Source organism: Mytilus californianus, unplaced genomic scaffold (genome assembly GCF_021869535.1).
Source record: "Mytilus californianus isolate M0D057914Y unplaced genomic scaffold, xbMytCali1.0.p SCAF_10, whole genome shotgun sequence".
Lineage (NCBI taxonomy): Eukaryota > Metazoa > Mollusca > Bivalvia > Mytilida > Mytilidae > Mytilus > Mytilus californianus.
In genome coordinates this window covers 17,148,252-17,171,023 of record NW_026262582.1, presented here as the reverse complement: position 1 = coordinate 17,171,023, position 22,772 = coordinate 17,148,252, and the positions used below count along the sequence as shown (strand labels likewise).

Below are 22,772 nucleotides of genomic sequence, written 5' to 3'. Positions count from 1 at the left end.
TTACAAAATAAATGAATTTTATTTACATTATGATAAGAAAAATAATGAATAAATATTAAAAATTAATATGTACACCGTATTGCATAGTCTATATGTGAATGTATATTTAGTCTAAAAATATTTCAACACAATTATTAATTTTTGGCATTGTATCTACAGCTTTGAAACACACTCGATATAGTCATTCCGCAGTAAATTAATTACAAATTAAATTATTTAAGTATATTTTTCTAATCTACAGATGATGACAAAAACAAAAGCGTTTTTTTTATTTTTAATTTAGAAATAGAAAAGAATAATAAAAAAAACAAAAAACAAAAAAACAAAACTGCACATGTATTTTTCTATCTTTTGAAATTTCAAGAAAGGATCTGATCGTTTAAGTGAACAGATACAGAGGTCTTGTGGGTACAATTTTATGTATGTACCCACGGACATATTGCAGCCTTGTTAAACGCCTTGAACAACATGTACACTCGTTTGTTGCTGTATATCATATTTGTTTTTCGTTCATTACTTTGTACATAAATCAGGCCGTTAGTTTGTTTAGTTTGAATTGCTTTACATTTGTCATTCCGGGGCCTTTTATAGCTGACTATGCGGTATGGATTTTACTGATTGTTGAAGGCCGTTCGGTTACCTATAGTTGTTAATTTCTGTGTCATTTGGTCTCTTGTGGAGAGTTGTCTCATTGGCAATCATACCACATCTTCTGATTTTTATATATAGAGTCATTTTTCCATGGAAGTTTACAGGAATGTTATTAAAACATATTTTTTAGGCCTCTCATGGGGGTGTCCATGTAATCACTTAATCACAAAGTGTTGCCAATATAATCACATAATCATTAATTTTTTTTTTTAAACAAGATAATCAAATAATCAAAAATACAGTCCTAGATTATTAAATAATCAAATAATCAAATTGGTCTGGTAATCAAATAATTACTTTAAAAACGTCCAAGTAATCACATAATCAAAAACCCAATGAGGAGGCTCATTTTTTAGATTTATTCTCAAACAAACAGGAGAGTCTTAAAAGCCCTAAACTGTTTGTTTTTCTTACCCTTACACATATATGAGTATAAAAGTGTTATTCCGATGTAACCGAAATCATAATCCTTCCATCAATATTTATTCAACGAGTTTACTTGTAACATATCACTCTTCGCAATCATTTTTACTGTTCCTAGACCAGAGATTTACCCCCTATGAATTATAACGTTTTTATCCACACTCCAAAGACTGCTAATATGAACTTTTTATTATTGTCTCCTCATAATCGAAAACAGGAGATGAATACTATATTACATAATTTTTTTGACCCATCTGAACTTAATTTAGTTTAAAACAGAATAAAAGTTGTTTTCTTTTTAAAGAAAAGTCATTATTTTCAAAACGATAGAAATACATTTAAATGATATATTTACAATTATGAATCATTTACTGTTTTCTTTGAGATCACAATTAGTTTATACAGGTATAAAAAATACACACGTGAAGCTGTTCAAACAAATATGTTACTAATTACAATATGTTCTTCAGGAAGGTTGAGGCTCAAAATGGGGGTTGGATTATATTTTTTTTTTCAAATGTGTACTTTTCGTTACGTATAGTTATTTTGCACAAGTTTATGAACACTTGTATTTTTCTATGCGTTGCTGAAACAAATATAATTAACAAGCTATATGCAGTGTGAAACCTTTAGAAAATGATAAAATGTTTCCCTTCTAGATGATACAAAATGTGGTTGAAAATGAAATACATTATCATATCTTATCACTCAAAAGCTTCAACTGATATCTGTAGTATTTAGTTAACAACTCCCACATCAAAAAACAAAACCTACATTTCGTATGATTATAAACGCAATAATATTTTCTTATGGAGCATATATCTTTAAAACATGTACATGATGTAAATAAAGTACCAAGTTGCACACATAAACGATGGAAAATAATGTTTCTTGAAAAAATATTGCATTGACAAGATATCATATTGAACAAAAAACGTTGTGTAATTTCTTTTATAGTTGGATATTGGCAATAGTGTATTACACACTTTTAACACAAATAGTTTTCCTTTGCCAATTGTAGACTTATTCTAAACCGGACAAAATGACCTGCTGCCCATGCAAAGCATGATGAGTTGAAATTGTTAGGAATTTAACTTTACCTTTGTACTTATCTTACAACAACAACACAAGTCTATATACAATGTAAAGAAAATAAAATAAATCATAGCACTATCACAGATTCTGATCTGCTCTTGTTATAATTATTGTTCATGTTAATATTTAACAAAAAATATACAGATGAGTACAGTCATAACCTGTATAGTAAGTTAACTTCATTACCAGATATTTTTACTGATCTGACCGATCATAGAAGTACACAAGCTAACCTTGAAAGTACTGTAGACTTGGTCCTAGTGATTTAATAGTTCTAAAAAGCTGATAAAAAGTTTACTCGTTTGTCTGGTCTACATATATCAAGTTTACTTTAAAAGCTGTCAAAACGTCTGTCCAAAGTTAACTTTTGTGCAGGTTATGACCGCACCAATCTGTACGAAAGTTAAACTACCCGAAAAATGATCTCTAGGTTATTTAAGACAAAGTTATATAAGCTTACAACCGGCATATAAAATGACATAAAAATAACCAAAAACATTCAAAAGTAGGATTTAGTTAGTAGCTTTCCAATTTTTTTTTATTGCAAAGTCTAAAACGACCCTTCTGTCTCTCCTGAGGCTTGGTTGTTCTGAAATCATTATATTTAATACACGGTACGGTTAAACATATTGCCAAAAATTTGGTTTTAATAAAAGGCACTTGTATGATAACTTTTTAATCATTTTGCTATAGCCAGAATATGTGCTAATAAGGAAGGCACAGAAGATTGGAAAATTATTTGAAATATTTACTCGATAAAGGCAAAATGTATTACTATTGGCATTTCTTACGGGGTATGCATACCTGGCCACGTCCTCTTGTTATTGTGGTATTTGTATTTTTATCCATCTGATGAGTTAAGCCTCTTTCAACTGATTTTTATAGTTCGTTCTTATGTTGTACTGTTACACCACTGTCCCAGGTTAGGGGAGGGTTGGTATCCCGCTAACATGTTTAACCCCGCCACATTCTGTATGTATGTGCCTGTCCCAAGTCAGGAGACTGTAATTCAGTGGTTGTCGTTTGTTTATGTGTTACATATTTGTTTTTCGTTCATATTTTGTACATTAATTAGGCCGTTAGTTTTCTCGGTTGAATTGTTTAACATTGTCATTTCAGGGCCTTTTATAGCTGACTATGCGGTATGGGCTTTGTTCATTGTTGACGGCCGTACGGTGAACTATAGTTGTTAATTACTGTGTCATTTGGTCTCTTGTGGGGAGTTGTCTCATTGGCAATCATACCACATCTTCTTTTTTATTTAGACATGTATTATGATTTATGTTGTAAGATACATGCTTGCTTGGCATAGAATCCATGTCTATCATTTTGTGTCGCCACAATGAAAATGCTATATATTAATCCACCATTTCATTTTCGGGTACAAAATATTTTCAAACCAGAAGCCTCTTTGATGGATATCACTAAAATAATTAATCACAGAGCGATACTTCAACTGTTATATATAACAATCTAACAATAAAATACTGATAACAAAACTAAACAGCTGTATAAATAATATTGTTAATAAAATAATCAAACAACTATAAAAAAAAAATACATACAACACAAAGATCTACAAATTAAGCAGACACACATGTAAACACTTGGGGAATGATATATAAAAGTAAAACAAAAAACAACAATTATGATGAAAAAATCAAATAATACCAGAAAAGAAACAACTGAGAGAAATACCAATTGCACAAACCAGAATGGTATGTTATGCCCTTCAGTTATAATGCTGTTGAAATGAAAACTGGTTATCTTTTAAAAAAATGTATATATCTATATTCTCAAACAGCCAATGCATTACATCAGTACAGAAAACAATCAATTTGAACGTAAATTTACCCTTTATTGAAATTAACAAAACGTTGAAAGTTCTATTGGTTTACCACCATGGTAAATAAATATAAGAGCAATTCATCATCATTGTATGGAATATTCAGATACAAACATAACTAATTTCAACTGAATATTTCCGACGAATGAGGACGAAGCCTTAAACATATGGGCAATTGCTTATGGTAACAAAAGAAACCGTACCAATAACAAATAATACTGGCCATAGACTGTAAAGACATCTTAAAGGGAAAATCATTATCTCTTCTTATAGATGCTTTTTTGATAATATTTTACTACAAATGTATATAAAGTATTTTGTAAGTGGACGACCTATTGATTTGTTATGAGGGACCTGAATGATTTCTTGTGGACGGAATATTTATTTTGATATGTTGCCAGTCTGGCTTATTTATTTTGCGTGGTAATTGATTTTCACTTTTGTACACAATTTAATCCAGGATATTGTTGGGCAATTTTTACCATGACAGAATATTTATTTCCAAAATTCTCCTGACCCCTATCAAAATAGCAAATGATAGTCTCTAATTAAGTGTTTGAGGTAAATAGTTCGGATACTGGAATGTCTAACACTACATATGTTGTTGGGTTACAAAAGTGAATCAAAGTAGAAAAGGCTTACCAAAACATTGGAAACTTCTTTAAATAAACGAGAATTTTGACTTCATATTTTGTAATTCTATTGGATATTAGACGTATTTAACGCTTTAATCAAACATTCTTCAGAAAAATTTGAAAATAAAAAGTATATCGGATTACGTATTCCTCTCCATGCTTTTCGATCAGATCCAAAATGAAAACATTGTTATAAAGAATAGAGCTAAAAGCCTTTTACTGTTATTGTAACATTAACCGATATTTATAGCCAAAAAAAACTGATTGTAACTTATTGACGACTAAAACAGCGTGAAGTTCAATTTATTTTGCAGGTGCCACTTATTTTTTAGTTTACTTGTTCGATACCTTTATGCATCTGTAATTTCGTTCCCTACACGTTAGAAAAAGATATATTGTATATGTTTGATATTGTGTTACCTGTTCGATTTTTGAAAAAGTTCAATACATTCCCTGCAATAATATGCATTGTCTAATGACTTTTATAGCTTAAAGCTCATGATGACAAAGTTTTCTATCATGGAAATATCTACAATACAAAACGGTGCAAACTTAAATTATAGATATGTGCAGACGCAACACAACTTTCAACGTATGAAGACATCGAAATTTAAACATAAAACACACCCAAATCATAAAAGTTCGTTTCAAATGCACCAAGAAGTATATTAAAAAATATACATTAAATATGTATATCTCTATTGTGAAACAACTTACAATAAGAAAGGGAAAAACGTTGACAGTCTACCGCTGAATTCTATTGAGAATAATATAACAATTTAACAAAACATATGTTCTTTAACTCTTAAGATTTTTGTATCAATAATGTTTTCTTTGTAAATTTCAAAGCATGCAAATTAAGTTTTTGTAGAAGGTATATACTATTGAAAGAACATGTGGGGGTTGGGTTATATAACGCCAATGAGGCAGCAACCTAGTGACATAAAGAAAAAAAATCTAGAGGTCAAGAGGTCACACACACATACAATAGACTATTTTCATAATACCGACTTTTGACTCCGGATTATATAATTTGTCGACTGGTTACCTTGGACATCATGGTACTCGGTCAAATAAGAGCAGCCAAAATAAGTAAAATCAAATATATAATCGGTGTAATTAGAGGGGAAAGTTTACTGTTTTCCGATGATTTTGTAGTGAAAAAAAAAATATTAACCAGGTAATTTTCCCCCAAAAGTGTACCGATTGAAAGCTTGGTTTTACTTCTTTAGCTTGCGCTTACCTGACTTGGTACCATGATGTCCAAGGTAACCAGTCGACAAATTATATAATCCGGAGTCAAAAGTCGGTAATATGAAAATAGTCTATTCTACATCGTTATGTAAATCAAAATTAAAATGTTGTTCGCTACCTCATAGTAATTATTTGGTTACACTCGTAGTTTCTATGACGGAAAGTCATCAAACAATATGCATTCGGAAATTTAAAGTCTACTCTAACCAGTATATATTTTTAATCGAGAAATCATTAAAACACTAATGATTACTGCACAAATGTTCTAAGTCATCAATAGTTATAAAGTAGTCATTTCCATTCTCAATTTTACTTAAAAAGAACTTCGATAACACTAAAAGGTTTCATAGTAAGTGATTGATTTCGATGTCTTGAATATAATGGTACATAATACTCATTTAATATGTACCGTTTAAAAATAGCAAATGCGATATTGACTATTGAACGTATTATGACATCATCTCATGATGAAACAACGAAAAATCTTTTTGGCAATACAATATAGCACATATATCTGGGGACAAACATAATCACTGACTCATTCCATCAAAAACTAGTATCACAACCTAATTTCTAACCATCAAACAAAAAATTGTATCTATATATAGAACATAAATGGAATAAAAAATCTATATATGTGTTGTATACAGTACACACATCAATCGTTGTACCTATATTATTACTTCAACTGTTGGTTGTTAGATTAACGTAAATAATTCTATTCCATTTTAAGACAGGTGTCAAAATATTCAATGAACAATTTCTTACCAATTTCATATGAATGTCTAAATAAACTAAACGTGATATACCGACTTAATGGACGACCAATTTTTAATGAGGGGTGGATGGGGTGGATGGGGTGGACCATTGGTTTCTAATATTTAACCTATGCTATATTTAAGAGTTATGTAAGTGATCATCAATAAGATTAAACCATCCTCCCCATTAAGTTGTATATGAGCAAACAAACTGTTGATGCATCAATTTCATGATAATTATAAATTTCTGTTTTGAGGTTAAATATCTTTATCATCTTTTTTGGCACAACATTTAAATCTACAACTATGAATTAATTTTGATGAAATGGGTAAAGTTTTATTATAGAATATGATTTATTCAGTTCTGGGTCACTAAAGTCATGCTGCTTTCTTGTTAGCCATGACAAATTTCGATGATGCATAGTTTAATTGCTGCAACAATTTTAGACACTTATGCTTACATACCTGGAACTAATATAGTTCAACCAACATGAATTCCCCTAATTGCCCAAATTGAAAAAGAGACTAAACTGTTTTTGAACATGAATAATTAAATAGTAAAAGAAAAACAATAATATGAGCTTATAAAACGTAAAACAAAACTCTCTATATCAGCATATATACAGTCCGCCAAAAGTTAAGCACCACCTATTTTTATTGCTTAGAAATTTTTTTCATTTAAAAAAATCAGTTAATCCTCGAAAAAGAGAAAATATTCATGTAGCAATTTTGCTAACATATACCATAAACAAACCGTAGACTTAAGTTTGTTCACGTATGAAGGTTCTATGCATTTGAAATTTGCGTTCATAGAAATAGTGAAAATTACACAAATCAGAAACGGAATTTACGTTTCACTGTGATTTTATTTTTTTACAACAATTAATCACCCAATATCATTAAAAGTCTCTACAAATAATCTTTGGCATGTTCGGCAAATTCAAAGTCAATATTTGAGTCAATAGAATGTGTAACACCCTCTCTTCCGGTACAGTTCCATAACACGGAGTCTCATACTCTCTACAAGCCTTCTGAACTTTAGTTGAGCAAATTTATTCAATTTAGCAACAATTGTGCTTCTTAAATCGCTAAGATTTTGCAAAGGTGGAACTCTGCGATTGAGATTTCTGCCAATGGCATCATAGACATCTTCGATAGGGTTCATGTCTGGAGACATGGAAGACCAAAAGATAGTGTCAATGGCTTCTTGCTCTTTGTACTCTTTGTACTCGGTTACAATCCTTGCCCTGTGTGGTTTAGCATTGTCGTACATGCACAAGGGTCTTGAAGCAAGTGAAGGATTATCAAAATGAGGGACTACAATGTTTCTAAGCACCAAATCCCTGTATGTCTGTCCGTTCATGTTAACCTGCAGAATATGCATACCCACCTTACAACAGTAGGAGAAGAAATCCCATACTGTAACACCACCAGAAACGTATGCAGTCATTGGGCAAATGTTGTTTTGGTCATTAGCAGTTTTATTTCCACGACAAACTCGTATTCTGCCGTCTATTGGTCGTAACAGAAACTGACTCTCATTTGACCAATGAACATTTTGCCAGCTTCTCATGTTCCAGCGTCGATGGTCATTGGCCATTTGAAACCTAATTATACGGTGCCTGACTGTTAGGGCAGGTCTCTTGACAACACGACGTGCTCTTAGGTAGCCTCTATGAAGTCGACGGACCAATGTTCAAACACTAACATGACCACCTTGACACCAGTGGTGTCTAAGTTGTGGGGCAGGAGTAAATGGGTTGGCTTCAGCACAACCAATAAGTAGTCGGTCATCCAGATCGGTAGTTAATCGGGTCTTCCGGACATTGGTCTATCATTTACAGTTCCTGTGTCAACATGACGTTGTAAAAATCTGACAATCACGGTGTGTTTAACATTGAAATGGTTACCTATGCAACTAGTGCTCCTACCGGCATTTGACATGTCAATTGCTTGTCAAGGTTCAGTCACATATAACTTACCCCTTGCCATATTTCACAGTGACTTTGTGAAGGCCAAATTTCACCTGTACGCGGGACAGTAGGAAGATGATTTAAAGGCATCGAAACAGTGTATTCGAAAAAGTGCAGATGACCTTTAATAAAAAATTGCTTGGCGTGTTTATCGGAGTTTATTTTTTGTTGGTCGTAATGAATTTTCTTAGTATATGTTATAGGCAATTCATAACACCAAACATAAATATGTTTTTCGCAATAGTTAAAAAAATATTGCCAGTTATATTTAGGTGGTGCTTAACTTTTGGTGGACTGTATATATATAAGTGCCTATTAATAGCAGCACATGACATACACATCTATGGGAGTGTGGATTAATCAGTACAGAGATTAATTCAATTACACAAATAAAATTATAGATTGCCTAACAATGTAATAGCAAATTACATTGTTAGGCAATCTATATATATAAATATATATATATATTGTTTTACCATCCACCATCATCATGATCATTGTGTTTGCTTTACGGCAGTCGAAATCTGGTCCCATCATTCTAATGCACCAATCATCAATTTAAAACTCTTTTCTTTATACGTATATAATGTTGAATGTTGTCGTACATGCATCCCATAAGGGATACTATTACAAATCAAGTCACCGGACATACTCTTAAACGGGACAGTATCCTGTTAGTGAGATACTTCTCACTTCGTTGTATTATGTGGAATCAATCTGTTTTTACCTAGTATTTTGATTTTATCACACTGAATCTGCATTTTCAATGTTACTGTTATCGTCTGCACTTTGTTTATATTTTTCTAAGAAACCAGCGTATAAATATCTGATGACATCGGAAGCAATGACATCGTTAGCGTTGTTACTTATTTGACGTAATACGAAAATGCCATCCTGTTTCAAAAAGTCCTTTACAAAGTCTTTTCTAATTCGTCTATCGGAATCTGTCTTTTTGTGCTGTTCGTTGATTTTAAGATACTTTCGTATATATGAACGACGATGATGAGGCAAAAGGTATCCATAAAGATTAGTCAAGAAACCGAAACCATTCGCAATGGCAACGAAAACCATCCAAAACCACAGAAATATAAATATTTTTTCGTTGAAAAGATTGACCGGAAGCACACATTGTACAGTCCATCGTTGTAAATTTGTCATCTGTCGAATTTCGAAATCACAGAGCGTAACACGCGGGAATTTAGGAGAATAAGTCCAGTCTTCTCCCTCGTAGAGAGAATTTAGAACTTCAAATCCGTATACACTGTATTTTGATCCCATAAATGCATTCATGGTATACATCATAGCAATCGAGTTTACTAAAAATAATAACTTGTATACCATGGCCACTGTTGTTAAATAGTTTCCATAATGACGTCCGCAAAGAAAGAAACAAACTTCTCCTATCTTTTCACGCAGATGTGGACAAAGACCAGCCCTATGCGGTGAGGCAGATTTTAACCACTGTCCCATATATTTGGATATATGCTTCAATTTCTTTTCACGCTCTTCAGGTGCAAGGTATTGTGTATCACGTGCCATCCCGTTGATTTTATCTATGCTGATCCCCGAATATGACCCAAGAACTTTGTATATTAATCTGGGTACCTTGTAAAACATTGAGCATACTAGAAGAATAAGTGGGACCCATTGATAATATGTTAGTTCTTGTTCTCTCCTTTGGTCATACTGAGCAGGGATTTGATTCTGCATGGGAATATAATAGGTATTCGACACCCAGCATACGAAATTTGTATAATCGACTCGATTTTCCGTGAAATCTGTCGGACACCAACATTCAATAGGATTTCCGACATATTGGCTTGTACTCACTATTACCGTAAATATCACTAAAAGCATCACAGTATATTTGTGGTTTAACCTATCGATGAAGTCATCGTCGTAGGTGCCTCGTATTCCAACAGCTTGACCGGCAGTACCTAATACATGGTCTAACCTAAAAGAAGAACATATTTTTAGATTAGGCCTGTAGATAATTGACAAAGAGTCTAAATGTGTTTAATTCTTGCTCAAGCTATTGGTAAAATGAGAAAAATATAATGTATATTCAAGGAGCTCAATATTAACCAAAGTGTGATTATGCATAAACATTTTACTAGCAGATCAGTTAACAGTTTTATTCAAAACGCATTTCTTAGTTCAATTTCTATTACTGATTCATTTAGTTATGTAAATTACCAGTACTATTAAGAATTATCACTCAACCTGCGTAATTTCATTCTCTAGATTTAAAACCGATTAGTGGAATTGACTTTTCATTCATTTTTTGTAACTCTCAAGCTTTTTGACGTTTCATAAAGTATAATATTAATGAACATTTTTTTACTTATTTAATCGATACAAAATTCAGTCTCACACAAATAAATAATACTCCACATCAGTGAAGGTTTTTAGCTTATTTTGACAAAATTCAACCAAAGGGATTGCTAATACTTAATTGTTATTCAAAATTCCGTTCTTATAAATGTTTGAGAAACAGAAAATACCGCTTCAAATAAATGGCGCATTTCTGTCTTCATAACATTTGATTGAAGAGGATTCACTTACCTAGCTCTGAAAAAAAGAATGAATGCACAAAATGTTATATCGTGTTAAATACAAATACGGCAAAATTTCGATAGTTCGATACAAATTGACTCCATGAAGTTATATCTCTGTTAAGGTTTGGAAAATTGAATAATAAATTATTAAAACCAATATTTTTAAAGAACTTTGAAACCATCTTTCTGTTCGATCTATCGAAGTTTCACAGTTACTCATATACAATATATCGTAAACAAAGAGTATATATGAGGCACACACTATTTGAGATAAGTTTGTAAGTTAAGCAGAAATAGTTATTTTTAGTGGAGAAATACAATTAAATGGTTAATTTGGTGCAACTTAGGAATACAATGAACAAATAAAGCACACAATTTTTAGATACACAATTTATGACGAAAGATCATATCCGGAATAATAAACCGGACTTTTAACGTTTAAAAAAAAAAAACTGGCAGTGTATACTTTAAGAAGTAGTCTTTATAAGAATTATGCAAAATATCAATTTTGTTATACGCTTCAGGAAAGGATACAAATGTTAATGTTTGTCAATCAGTTGCAATATGGGTGTAGATGACCGTCATGGGTAATATTTTCCATTTACTGCCTCACAAGGACAGATAATTGGCATTCATTTTACAACAGATTCGATAAGAATTATTAGAATAACTCAGTCAGCATGAGTTTTATTATGGATTCTATAGAAGAAATATCTGGAATTGGTCCATATAAAAACTATGTTTGAATTTCAACAAAAAATTATTTTAATAATTAGACATTAAGACTTTCCTCCTATGAATCACATTTTGCATGATTCTTATATGGACTGGTTCTTTAAAAAACAAACCTCTGGTTTCCGTCCTTAATACCGCTAAGAACATTGTAAACTAATGTAATTAAGGAGGTACCCATATGTTAAAGGGCATAACTCTTAACATCGTTGGTATGTTTTAATCAACCATTTTCCTTTATATATTCTAAACTTTAAAGTAACATAGATTATCTTAATTGTGCTGCACATGAATGTTTAAAAAGCATCGACAAACATATCTATTGGAAGCGCATTACTTATTATAGAGTTTTTCTCAAACCCAGAGCTACCCGTATAAAGTAACATGTATGTTAATTGATATTACAATACAGTATTTGAATCGGATATGGCTTTCAGATTTTTAAGAGTGTATAAGATCATCACTTGCTTTGGGTACTGATTCGTGTCATCCAGATAAGCGGCAACAGTTGGACCTCCAAGTGTCATTCCTGTAAACAAACAATACCAGGGTATACACAAATTTTACTAAGTAATAAACTCTCCTTACATTAATTTAATAGCGCTAATAAACATTGGTTACACGAACATTTTCAGTAACGGTTATCGATACAGATATGTTGATTCAAAAAAAGCTTCGATTAACTTCTTCTTCCAGAACTATGCTCATTTAAAAGATGGCGGAGATACTCAAGGGGCAACCAGAATCCATACGTCGTAGAATGAAAAAAACCCAAATTAAATAGCTACCAGATTAAAACTTTGAAAAGATAGGCAAGTCTACAAAACAGTACACAAAAGATTGAAAAACACGCACAAAACAGTCGTTTCCTAGATACTGATAAAACCAGTAAAAAGATTAATTCTATTTCTGAAGATTTCGAAGAACAAGACAACAATCAACGTAAAGAAGGAAAGCAATCACAACAAAAGCTTAAATCAGGACAACATGTACTCCGTAACAATCTGTAGAAAGATTAAACACAGATTTAAGGATACTACACTATATACGAGTTATGTTCATGATTTGGAATTAAAACACCTGTCGCGTTAACATAAATGGGGTCTCTGGTTCTCATTTCTTACCCTTTGTTTAAAACAGCTAGGTACCCACACCATAGAGCAAGTCATGACAAGTTCTGCGAGCCTTCCACATTTCATGTCTAATATCAAAACGAGAAGAAAAAGATATTGAACGAAAATTATGGCATCTTTCATAAAGTACGATTTCTCAGGATTTAAACCAGGCTATCAAAGGGATGTCTTCCTGTGTGTTGTAATGTTAAAGACAAAATTTTAGGTTAAATAGATTTGTGTAAAACTGGAATATTATTATAATACTGTTTAATCTTATTGTTCTGCAATCAATGAACCGCTGTACGTGGGGCAAATCTTAACAACAGAGAAAAAGCAGATATATAATCAATTTCTATATGCATGCTAATGACTAGTTGTTCGATTCCAATTTATTTATTATACAAAAGCTGTCAAACTGATTTATTTACGCAATAATTGCATAATTGAGTAATTTGAGTAAATATTCTTGACCTTAAAAGATCTTGGCATAGAAATAATTGTCAAAATGCATTTCAGTGGATAAACTCTGGGGAATTCTAACGAGACATGTGCTGCTTCAAATAACATCAAAGGCTATAGAAAATTAATAAATCATGCATTTTATTCTTAATACTTATCAAAGAAACTTTTCAAATATGGCCAGAGCCAGAGTAAAATGAGCCATGAATTGATAATGTCACAATACTTTGAACATAAAATACAAACTCATGTATATGGCATGATAAAATCTAAAAAAAAAATCCAGTGGCGTATATTTAATTTTTAAGAAAGTCACTATCTTATACAAATATAACGCCAAAACGCGTAACAAAAATCGCAAATTGTAATATTAATATTGATAATTATAATGAAAGATTATGTGTATACGTTTTGGTTTATTCATTAAAGGGTAGTTAAAATAAGTGACATTATTTTGTCCTTGCATTTCAACAACAATCTATTTGTTTTATCATTTCAAAATTATGGATATTGATAAATTGATAGGACAATATCACTTTCATGTAATAATGTGATTTTTTTTATGTCATTGTTATTTCCAAAACATATCATAATTGATAAAAAAATGATCTTACATGACTGTTTATCATACCGTTGTATCAAAATGATATATATCTCAAACGAATATTTAATAAATTTTATTTAAGTTTAAAATACACATTTTGGTGAGAACATTTCATTATTTTCGAGAAGTCAGTAACAATTGGAGCTCATATGGTTAAGTCTTTTTTTTTTGTATGTAGTGTTTTGTGGACTATTTTTCCTTTACGTCGTGTTTCTTATTTAATCGTTGCGTTGTCGTTTTCTCTTCGTTTAATGAGTTGTCACCTTGGTATTTTCTACCTCTTTATTTAGAACCTCAAAATCGGATACAATCAGAAGCTGCCGACGAACATTCGTTCTCAAAATGGGCTAAAAGCTGGGCTAGGTGACCTCTTGAATCACAGCTAGGAGTGAGTTTTCGTATAGTATTGAAGACCTGACTTTGCCTATATGAAGAACAGGAATACAAGCGATGTCCCTTTGCTTTTTATCTTGTTATGTGTTTGTGAATGAATACACCATATGTCTTCTTTTTCATTTCGCTGATCGCACTGTAAATGCACCTATCATGTTAAAAGGAAACCCCAGGTAAACTGATTAACGTTAGCTGTAATGTAATTTTTTTTTCAAACAATTCGATATTTGAATGTAAAGTGGACTTTTATATTGGTACCATGTGCTTTTTATTTAGAAAATCAGAATGAAAGCAACATCTGTAATTTAAAGAAGAAATATAAACTCGATAAGATTTTTATATACGTTTACTTCGCCCTTGTTACTTTACTTTTAACCAATTTTTCTTTTGTTGAATTAAGTGATGTAGTTCTGATTAATTAATAACGGCCTTTGTACTCAAAGTGAATACTTTCGTCCATACTTCTAATTTGGATTTTTATGTCTTTGCAAAGGGGTTTTCAATTACTTTTTCAATTTTTCAGTATGTATTTATCAGTTTCAAAAGAAATGCATGAAAAGCAATGCTTTTAAAAATGAATATCGACCATTCTATGAATAAAGCATATGTTGTGTATTTGTTTAGTACTACACGTTATTAAAAAAAAGAATAAAAATATATACCTATTCACATCGTTCTTATATAGAAAATTGTTTTCGCGATGTTTTTCAAGTTATATCTATTCAAAAGAAAGAATATTTTATATTCATTAAGTCACTACGTATTATTCGTATTGCCGAACTTATAAAATGGTATTAGCACATTTTACTTTGTGTTCTCAACTCCGATGTTATACAACAAAAGATTTCAAGAAGCTATTGAAATAAAACTAACTTACGAATATCAACTAATTTTTGGGTTTATTGCCGTATTTAGAAGAATGTAAAGACGTTTTGTAAGTGAATAGATATTTCTATAAAATAAATGTACATTTTCTTTACATATTTTCCCAAGTCCCTATGAAGGTCAGACAGTTCATCTCAAAAAATGTACTTTAAGACTAATATAAAATTGTCAAGCAAAAAAAAAATAATTATTTAAACAAAAAATGACCACTAAACAAACATTGAGTGTCAAACGTAAGACAATTTAACAATGTATAAAACTTATTTTAGATCTAATTTCCTATATAGAATTAAGGATTAACAAAATTGTAGTTGAAGAGTTGCTGGCGTCAATATGGGATTTGACGGCGGCAATCTTCATCTACAGTACTGTTCCTATTCTAATGCATTATCAACAGAAGTAATACATTAGAGCTTTAACAAATGTATAAATTTGATATTAAATGAAATTCCGCGAAATTTCATACATGATTTTTGCGCATAAATGTCAAACATATGAAAACATTCATATTTAAAATTATTCCGTTACTATTTGTACCATTCAAATTTGGAGATCATCTCTTGAAAATGGCGTTTTGAGGAAAGTGTTGTTTTTAATTTTTCATTATGATTTATCAATCGAATATTGTGAATTTAAATGATTCAATATGGCGACTTTAGACATCTTCTTATTAGACTGGACATAGACTAAACGGAGCTTTATTGACAGCAATAGAATTGTTTGAATAGTACTGAAGTTACCGCTTAATCACTATATTTATCAGTATCTTTAATATAAATAAGAAGATGTGGTATAAGTGTCAATGAAACAACTCTCCAACCAAGTCACAATGTATACAAAGTGAACAATTAAAGATCAAAGTACGGCCTTCAACGCGGAGCCTTGACTAACACCGAAGAGCAAGCTATAAAGGGCCCGAAATGAATATTGTAAAACAATTCAAACAGAAAAACAAACGGTCTAATCTATATAAAAAACGAGAAACGAGAAACACTCAAGAACTACATCAACAAACAACATCCACTGAAACAGGTTCCTGATTTAGGACAGGTCCAAACAAATGCAGCGGGTTTAAACATTTTAACCTTCACCCTAACCTGAAATAGTAGCTCTTTAGATCAACATGACTGTTTCAATTCAAAGCTGGTTTACCAGTGAAAAAAAACTTGCAAACGTTAGTAATTTTGCTGATTTCGTCTGGCATTAATTCATTTTGCGTCCATTAAAATGCTTTGTAAAATGAAAACACAAAAAAGGAATCAGTTCAATATACCTTCGTACAATTTACTAATTGAAACTGCGAAAAAAAACCTTCTAAATTTTATCCATCAAATTTTCGTGTCGAAGAGTTTGATAATTCATTAAAAAGCATATGTAACAGAATAAGCAAGTTATATTTAATTACCTACTCATTTGTTTTTTAGTTTCATGCCCCCAGTGTTATAAATAAATGCTTTAAGAAATATAAAACACATTGATTGTTTCTTTTTATTCATTCAAAGTCAGATAATTGTTATTAGTGCGAGGAAGAAGCGTTGTGTGCATTTTCGTTAAATATGTGTCTTACGCTACATAAGCGTCGTTAAAAGTGTGAATATGACAGGCAGGATCATTTGTATGCAAAGACAATGTTTTGAGTCAACTAAAAACTGTTACTAACAAAAATATGTTTGTACTTCGTGAAATTTTCTGAATTGCAAAAAAAAGATAGATAAATAATAAAAAAAAAAAAACAATTATTATAAATAAATTACTGCCAAAAAACAAAAACAAACAACATAAAACTAAAAAAGTCTCTCCCTCTTAAAAAAACACGAGAAAAGGAATGTTTTTGCTTGAAACGTTTGGAGCAAACACAACCTGCCCCGCCATCTATGTTTCACTATACTAAAATTCAATTACAAGGTCATGGAAAGGATGGACAAATTAGATTTCAGCATAAAAATCATTAATAACGGTAAAAATTCACACCTTCTTCCATTTCATCTAATAGATATAAGAAGATGTGGTATGAGTGCCATTGAGACAACTCTCCATCCAAGTCAAAATTTATAAAATTAAACCATTATAGGTCAAAATACGGTCTTCAACGCAGTTTTTTACATAATTGTTTATACATATACGTCGCTTTATATTTGTCCACCCAGTCAATTAAGCAAGATGAAGCAAAATGAAAATTCTATGATCTTAATAACTTACATATAAGTAAAACTCCCCATGACTTATATGTCCAAAACTCATTTTGCATATATCGTAGGGACAACTTCTTTGCTATTCAAATAGTTTGCATTTCTATTCAAGTGGTAATGTGTCATAACTCAAAAGTTTAACATTGAATACATATAGATGAATTGGTCTTTTTGTATTATACTTTATGATTATATAATTTATAGTGTACATATCTATGACACACACGCATAGATTATTATTAAAATCTTAACCTAGGCGATTAGATAAAAGAGGTGAATTGTGTTAATTTCTGTCAAAAGGTTCAAAACAACCACTTACAATATTTTAATCCTGGTATCTATGATAAGTTTATTTCCAATTACCATCATTAAAACAAATAGAAGGATAATAAGTCACTTTTAGGTCCTTCAATTAGCGACTTATAAAAAGTACATGGACATTTTTTTGTAATTAGTATTGACCATGGATAATCTCAAGATATTTATAGGTTTAGTTAGCTTAAACCAGGTTTAATCAAACTTTTTCTCGGGGAAATGCCCGTACTAAGTAGGGAATATGACAGGTTTTTGTCAGGTCGTTCCGTTGGTTGATAAAGTCGAGCGTCTGGTTTAGCAAATTTTTATGGACTTTCACTTTTTTTATTTACCTTGAACTTCGATATTTTTGTTACAGCATTTTAAGGGCAAGTCTATCTTGAAATTAACTAATTAACTAGAATTAATGTGATTTTGAAAGAATTAAGGTCTCATGGCATCATGATTTTCTTGTTTCCAGGAAAGGATTTAAAGACAAGAATGGGTTGTATGATGAATTACCAATTTTCTAGAATTATTTAAAATTTTCTGTTGTGGAAACATGATTTTCAAAAACTCAAAAAAAAAATAAAGGACAATTTTAGAATATGCACATAATTGTTAAGAAAACTGGTCTATTTCTTCTTGTCGTCCTTGCCGACACGTAAATAAATGAAAACGCGTTATAAATTGCATGCATCCGAAGCGTTTTTCATTCACTTTAGAATACAAAAGTTCATTTAAGTTCACTTAAACTTAACCATAATGTAATCATATTATCCACCAACTCAATTTCCGTATTCATAATTGAGACAGAAATTACAAAGCAATTGATAGAAAATCAAGTTTTTTCTTCTCATTGATTTTACAAAAGCATGTCCAATTGAATTTTAATATCATATAATCATAGAACGTCGTATATCGTGCACAAGGATTTAGAACTTAAAGACTAAGGTAATCAAATTAGCATCTCGAAATTCTTTAAAAGAAAAGTGGCATATATCAATGGGATATTCTAACTCATAAGTCGAAGACAAAATGACAACGCCATATCAAACAGTAAAAACGATGATAAGAAAAACAATAGTCTACAACACAGCATAAGAAAACTAAAGACTGAGTCACACGGACCCCACCAAAAATCGGGGGCAATCTCTGGTGCTCTGAAAGGGTGAGCAGATCCTGATCTACATGTGGCAACTGTCGTGTTGCTCATGAAAGTACAAATTCAGTAACTTATATTTACATTTGCAAAACAGTTAATACTTATTTTATTCAAAAAAGCTCAACAGTATCGAATTGAGTACCAGCAGTGTCTGAACAGTACTAATAACTTGACTACAAGCAATGTCTAAACAGTACGCAATCAACTCAGAGCAATGCATGAACATTGTTGAATTTTCTGTAAGCAATGCTTTAACAGTAATTGACTGACCGGAAGCACTGTCTGAACAGTATTTAATTGTAGATTCAGAAGTCGTTTTTTTACTTGATTTATTTCAGGAATGAACCTGAAAAATAACTTACAATCTTAACCATTAGCAGTTCAGGTATGTGAAGATCAAATTGACAGTTTTCGGGTTAAGTTTATTAACAAGTTGTGAGCTAGGTATGTTTTTTGTCAGCTTTGCAATGTTCATAAGTTTTTCTTCTGTGTGAAGATGCTTAGGTTTTGCTCGGAAGTCGTGTAAATTGAAAGTTATGTTGCATGTCATATATAGTACAGGTATATCATTATACATTCATTTTATCTGCAAATTGGACAACATTCAAACGTACTTATTTGAAATTTAAACAAAGAGGCCATATACATTATATTAAATTGACGCCGTCGGCAATAAGATGTCAATTCATATTATTAACTATTACTTCCAGAAAATTCCCATATTGTGTCTTATTATATTGATGCTTCTAAGATAATGAAGTAGAAGTAAGTGTTTTGTGTCTGTTTCTAGATTCTAAGTGCACAACAACGATAAAACAGCATATATTGAGTGCAATGTATAAATATATGTTCTAGTATGAGCGTATTTCAAGTGTCATGTAATACTTTATATTCAGACACAATCTGTGACTACATCTATCAAGAGGTTGCCAGCTTTAAAACAAATAGCAGAAGCTACAAAAAGGACAATCACAATTCAATAGTCGAAATGAAACCGACAAAACCGTGGCGAAAAAATGAAAAACGACGAAAAGTTACGAGTTGTAGAGCTTGTTCATGTATCGAACAAATATCTGTACATGTTAAAAGTTTTCTCGTGATAATCTCCTACTTTGAATTTATCTAAATGTATAAATATATGTGAAAAAACTACATCAAAAAGACGACCGTGTATCGAAAATTACCGAATATAAGATGGCATAAAAGGTAAAGGAAACAGACCTCATGTAACTCAACTTTTCCTAAAAAGTAACTAAATATAAAGTAGTTAATAGCATTGACGTACCAACTGTGTTTCACCAGATGCACATTTCGACAATTAATGTCTGTCAAAAGATATTCAAGGCCAGGAAAAAAATCGTCATATTTTTAACCTTTAAAAAGGTACTAATTGTTAGACGTATTGTTCAACGTGTATGTAGCTAGATCTGACTAAATATTTGATGGATGTTTTTCTTAACGGATGACTTTTTTATGAATACATCTGTTATAAATATGTTCTTGTCCTAGATACACAAAAGGCAATTTAGTTTTGTTCAAATCGCGATTGCAAAGTTTTCAAAATACAAATCATGTGGGAAACTTCGAGAGAATCCGTTGAAAGAAACAAAATCGGTTGCATCGACATGGTATAACGTATATATGTATACATCAATAGTTGTAAAATACTAGTATAAAAATATAAAGAATGCGAATAAAAGACTTCATACAAATTTTGTCCACAATATTTTTTTAAAGAAACAAAGCAAAAGACACCCTTAATTATTATTTTAATGAGCGAAAGGGTCAAGATATTTCTTTCCTCCAAAATATAAATAATTCGAAGGAACTGAATGGCTTACCTGTTCTTGGTCTCTATATAAACCAATTGTTGCGTTCTGCCAAAACATATGGAACGTATCACCCTTTCTCACAAAAATGACACAAAGCATTCAACCCATCATGTGTACACACATTCACTTTTATGTAAATACACAATGGAATAATATATCTTTGCGTTATTGGACAAACATATCACCATTTCGAATATGAAAGATGGATGATATTGTTGGCAAGAAGTCCAATTCTAACGGAACATTTATTTATTTGTAGATTTGGGGATACACGTCAGAGAGGTTTTAGTCGTCCAATGGAGCTAAACTGACAAGTTAAACTGTTATGACTTAGCTTTGTTTAAAATCAATGATCGTCAAATGCATGTCCTGGTGGTGCGATGGTAGTGCGATACTGTGCAAAATTTGACAATAGTTTAAAACGATTGTGATAAGATAAAATGATAGTTTTGAATAATCACAGCTTTAATTCAAATATGGCAGAATCAAATACAATTGTAAGGGTTAATCAGATATTGGAATTATTAACATCTGTTTTAAATAAAACCTTTTAAAACATGTAATTAACATTTTGACAGCTTTGTATAAAAGTATGTTAAATACATTCAAAACAACTTTGGTATTTGGTATTTGGTCAGTGATGCTAAGCTTCATGTTGTATTGTCTCAAAAGAACATAAACCGGTCAACTGTTGCTTAATTTCCTATTCACAGCCAGTCATTAAAACGGGTGGATGGAGAAGGGAAAGGGGGGGGGGGGGGTATGTGCAGATGAACATGCAATGAAAGTGTAATTAAAGTTGCTGTTAATAGTGTCTAATTATACTTTTTTATATATAAAATAATTTTAAGCATGGATATTGAAGTTACCTTTATTATTTGCGTAAGAAACGTGAAACAATAACTGCAAATCGGCTTTTGACAATATGTAAAAATGAAATAGCCAAACACCTAGCACGAAATAAATATTGGCAGTTCTTTCTTTTACATAACAGGAAAACAGTTATCTTTCTTGGATGAATGTTCTTAGGTGACATAAGACATAACTGTGTATTTTCATTTTAACAGAGGAAGCACTTTTATAAATGTGTGTTAAATAAGAATGTTGGAAAAGAAGCGGAAGATACCAAGGGGACATTCAAAACTCATAAGCCGAAAAGATACTGACAAACGCCATGGCAAAACAATCGACGAAAATACAAACAAGTCCAGAGAAAAGTACACAGAAAACATTATCACAAACCCCACCAAAAACCGGGGTTGATCTCAACTGGTCCGGATTGTGTAAAAATGCATTATACTATTCGTTTTTATTATTGATTTATTCAGTCTGATCGCCAAAGGAGAATTCAAACACGAATAATGTATGCAAACACATTTAACCAATACATTCATGCGAGATGTGAATCCAATTAATCAATGTTGCCTGATAACTGTTTGTTACAATATGTATTACCGACTTTTTTAGTTTTTTTTAAACAATAAACAGATATAGAAAATAAGAAAACGAAAGAATTAAAACTACTCAGATTTGATGTTTTACTTTTGTAATGAAAAGGGAAGGCAAATAAGTTAATGGAAAATATATAACATATCTAAAAGGGTCTTAAACGTACATGGAGCGTAACCTTTACAAATACAATTCGCAATGGTTCTAGAACATTTGTAACTCGAAACACACTAAATCCCAACCCCTCGCGTAGCAATGAAGCGTTGTTGGTTCAGAACTCAAACAACCTAGAGTATTAAGTAAGAAAGTCTGAATGATTCGGAATTGACACAAAAAGGCCAAACGTACTAAACATTTAAAGTTAATTCTTGCTTTTCTATGTTATTCATCATATAAGTATTCTCAACTTGAAATTGTGTTCTTATTTTAAAACTTAATATATCTAATATGTTTAATAAGCAA

General features: G+C 31.4%; 1 protein-coding gene across 4 annotated transcripts in view; it reads right to left on the bottom strand.

Annotated features, from left to right (window-relative positions):
- LOC127717704 (innexin unc-9-like) overlaps positions 1–22,772 on the bottom strand; it is a 49,680-nt gene continuing 26,908 nt past the window's right edge. Inside the window, exons 1-3 of one of the 4 annotated variants that reach the window (XM_052223463.1) lie at positions 20,871–21,083; positions 12,394–12,454; positions 1–10,589 (exon numbers count right to left, since the gene is read on the bottom strand). In XM_052223463.1, the coding sequence (XP_052079423.1) occupies positions 9,380–10,589; positions 12,394–12,452 (1,269 nt within the window). In that variant the 5' untranslated portion in view covers positions 12,453–12,454; positions 20,871–21,083 and the 3' untranslated portion in view covers positions 1–9,379. Of the gene's footprint in view, positions 10,590–12,393; positions 12,455–17,580; positions 17,676–20,870; positions 21,084–22,772 lie in introns of those variants that run through there. The other 3 variants (XM_052223464.1, XM_052223467.1, XM_052223465.1) reach the window with 3 other exon arrangements.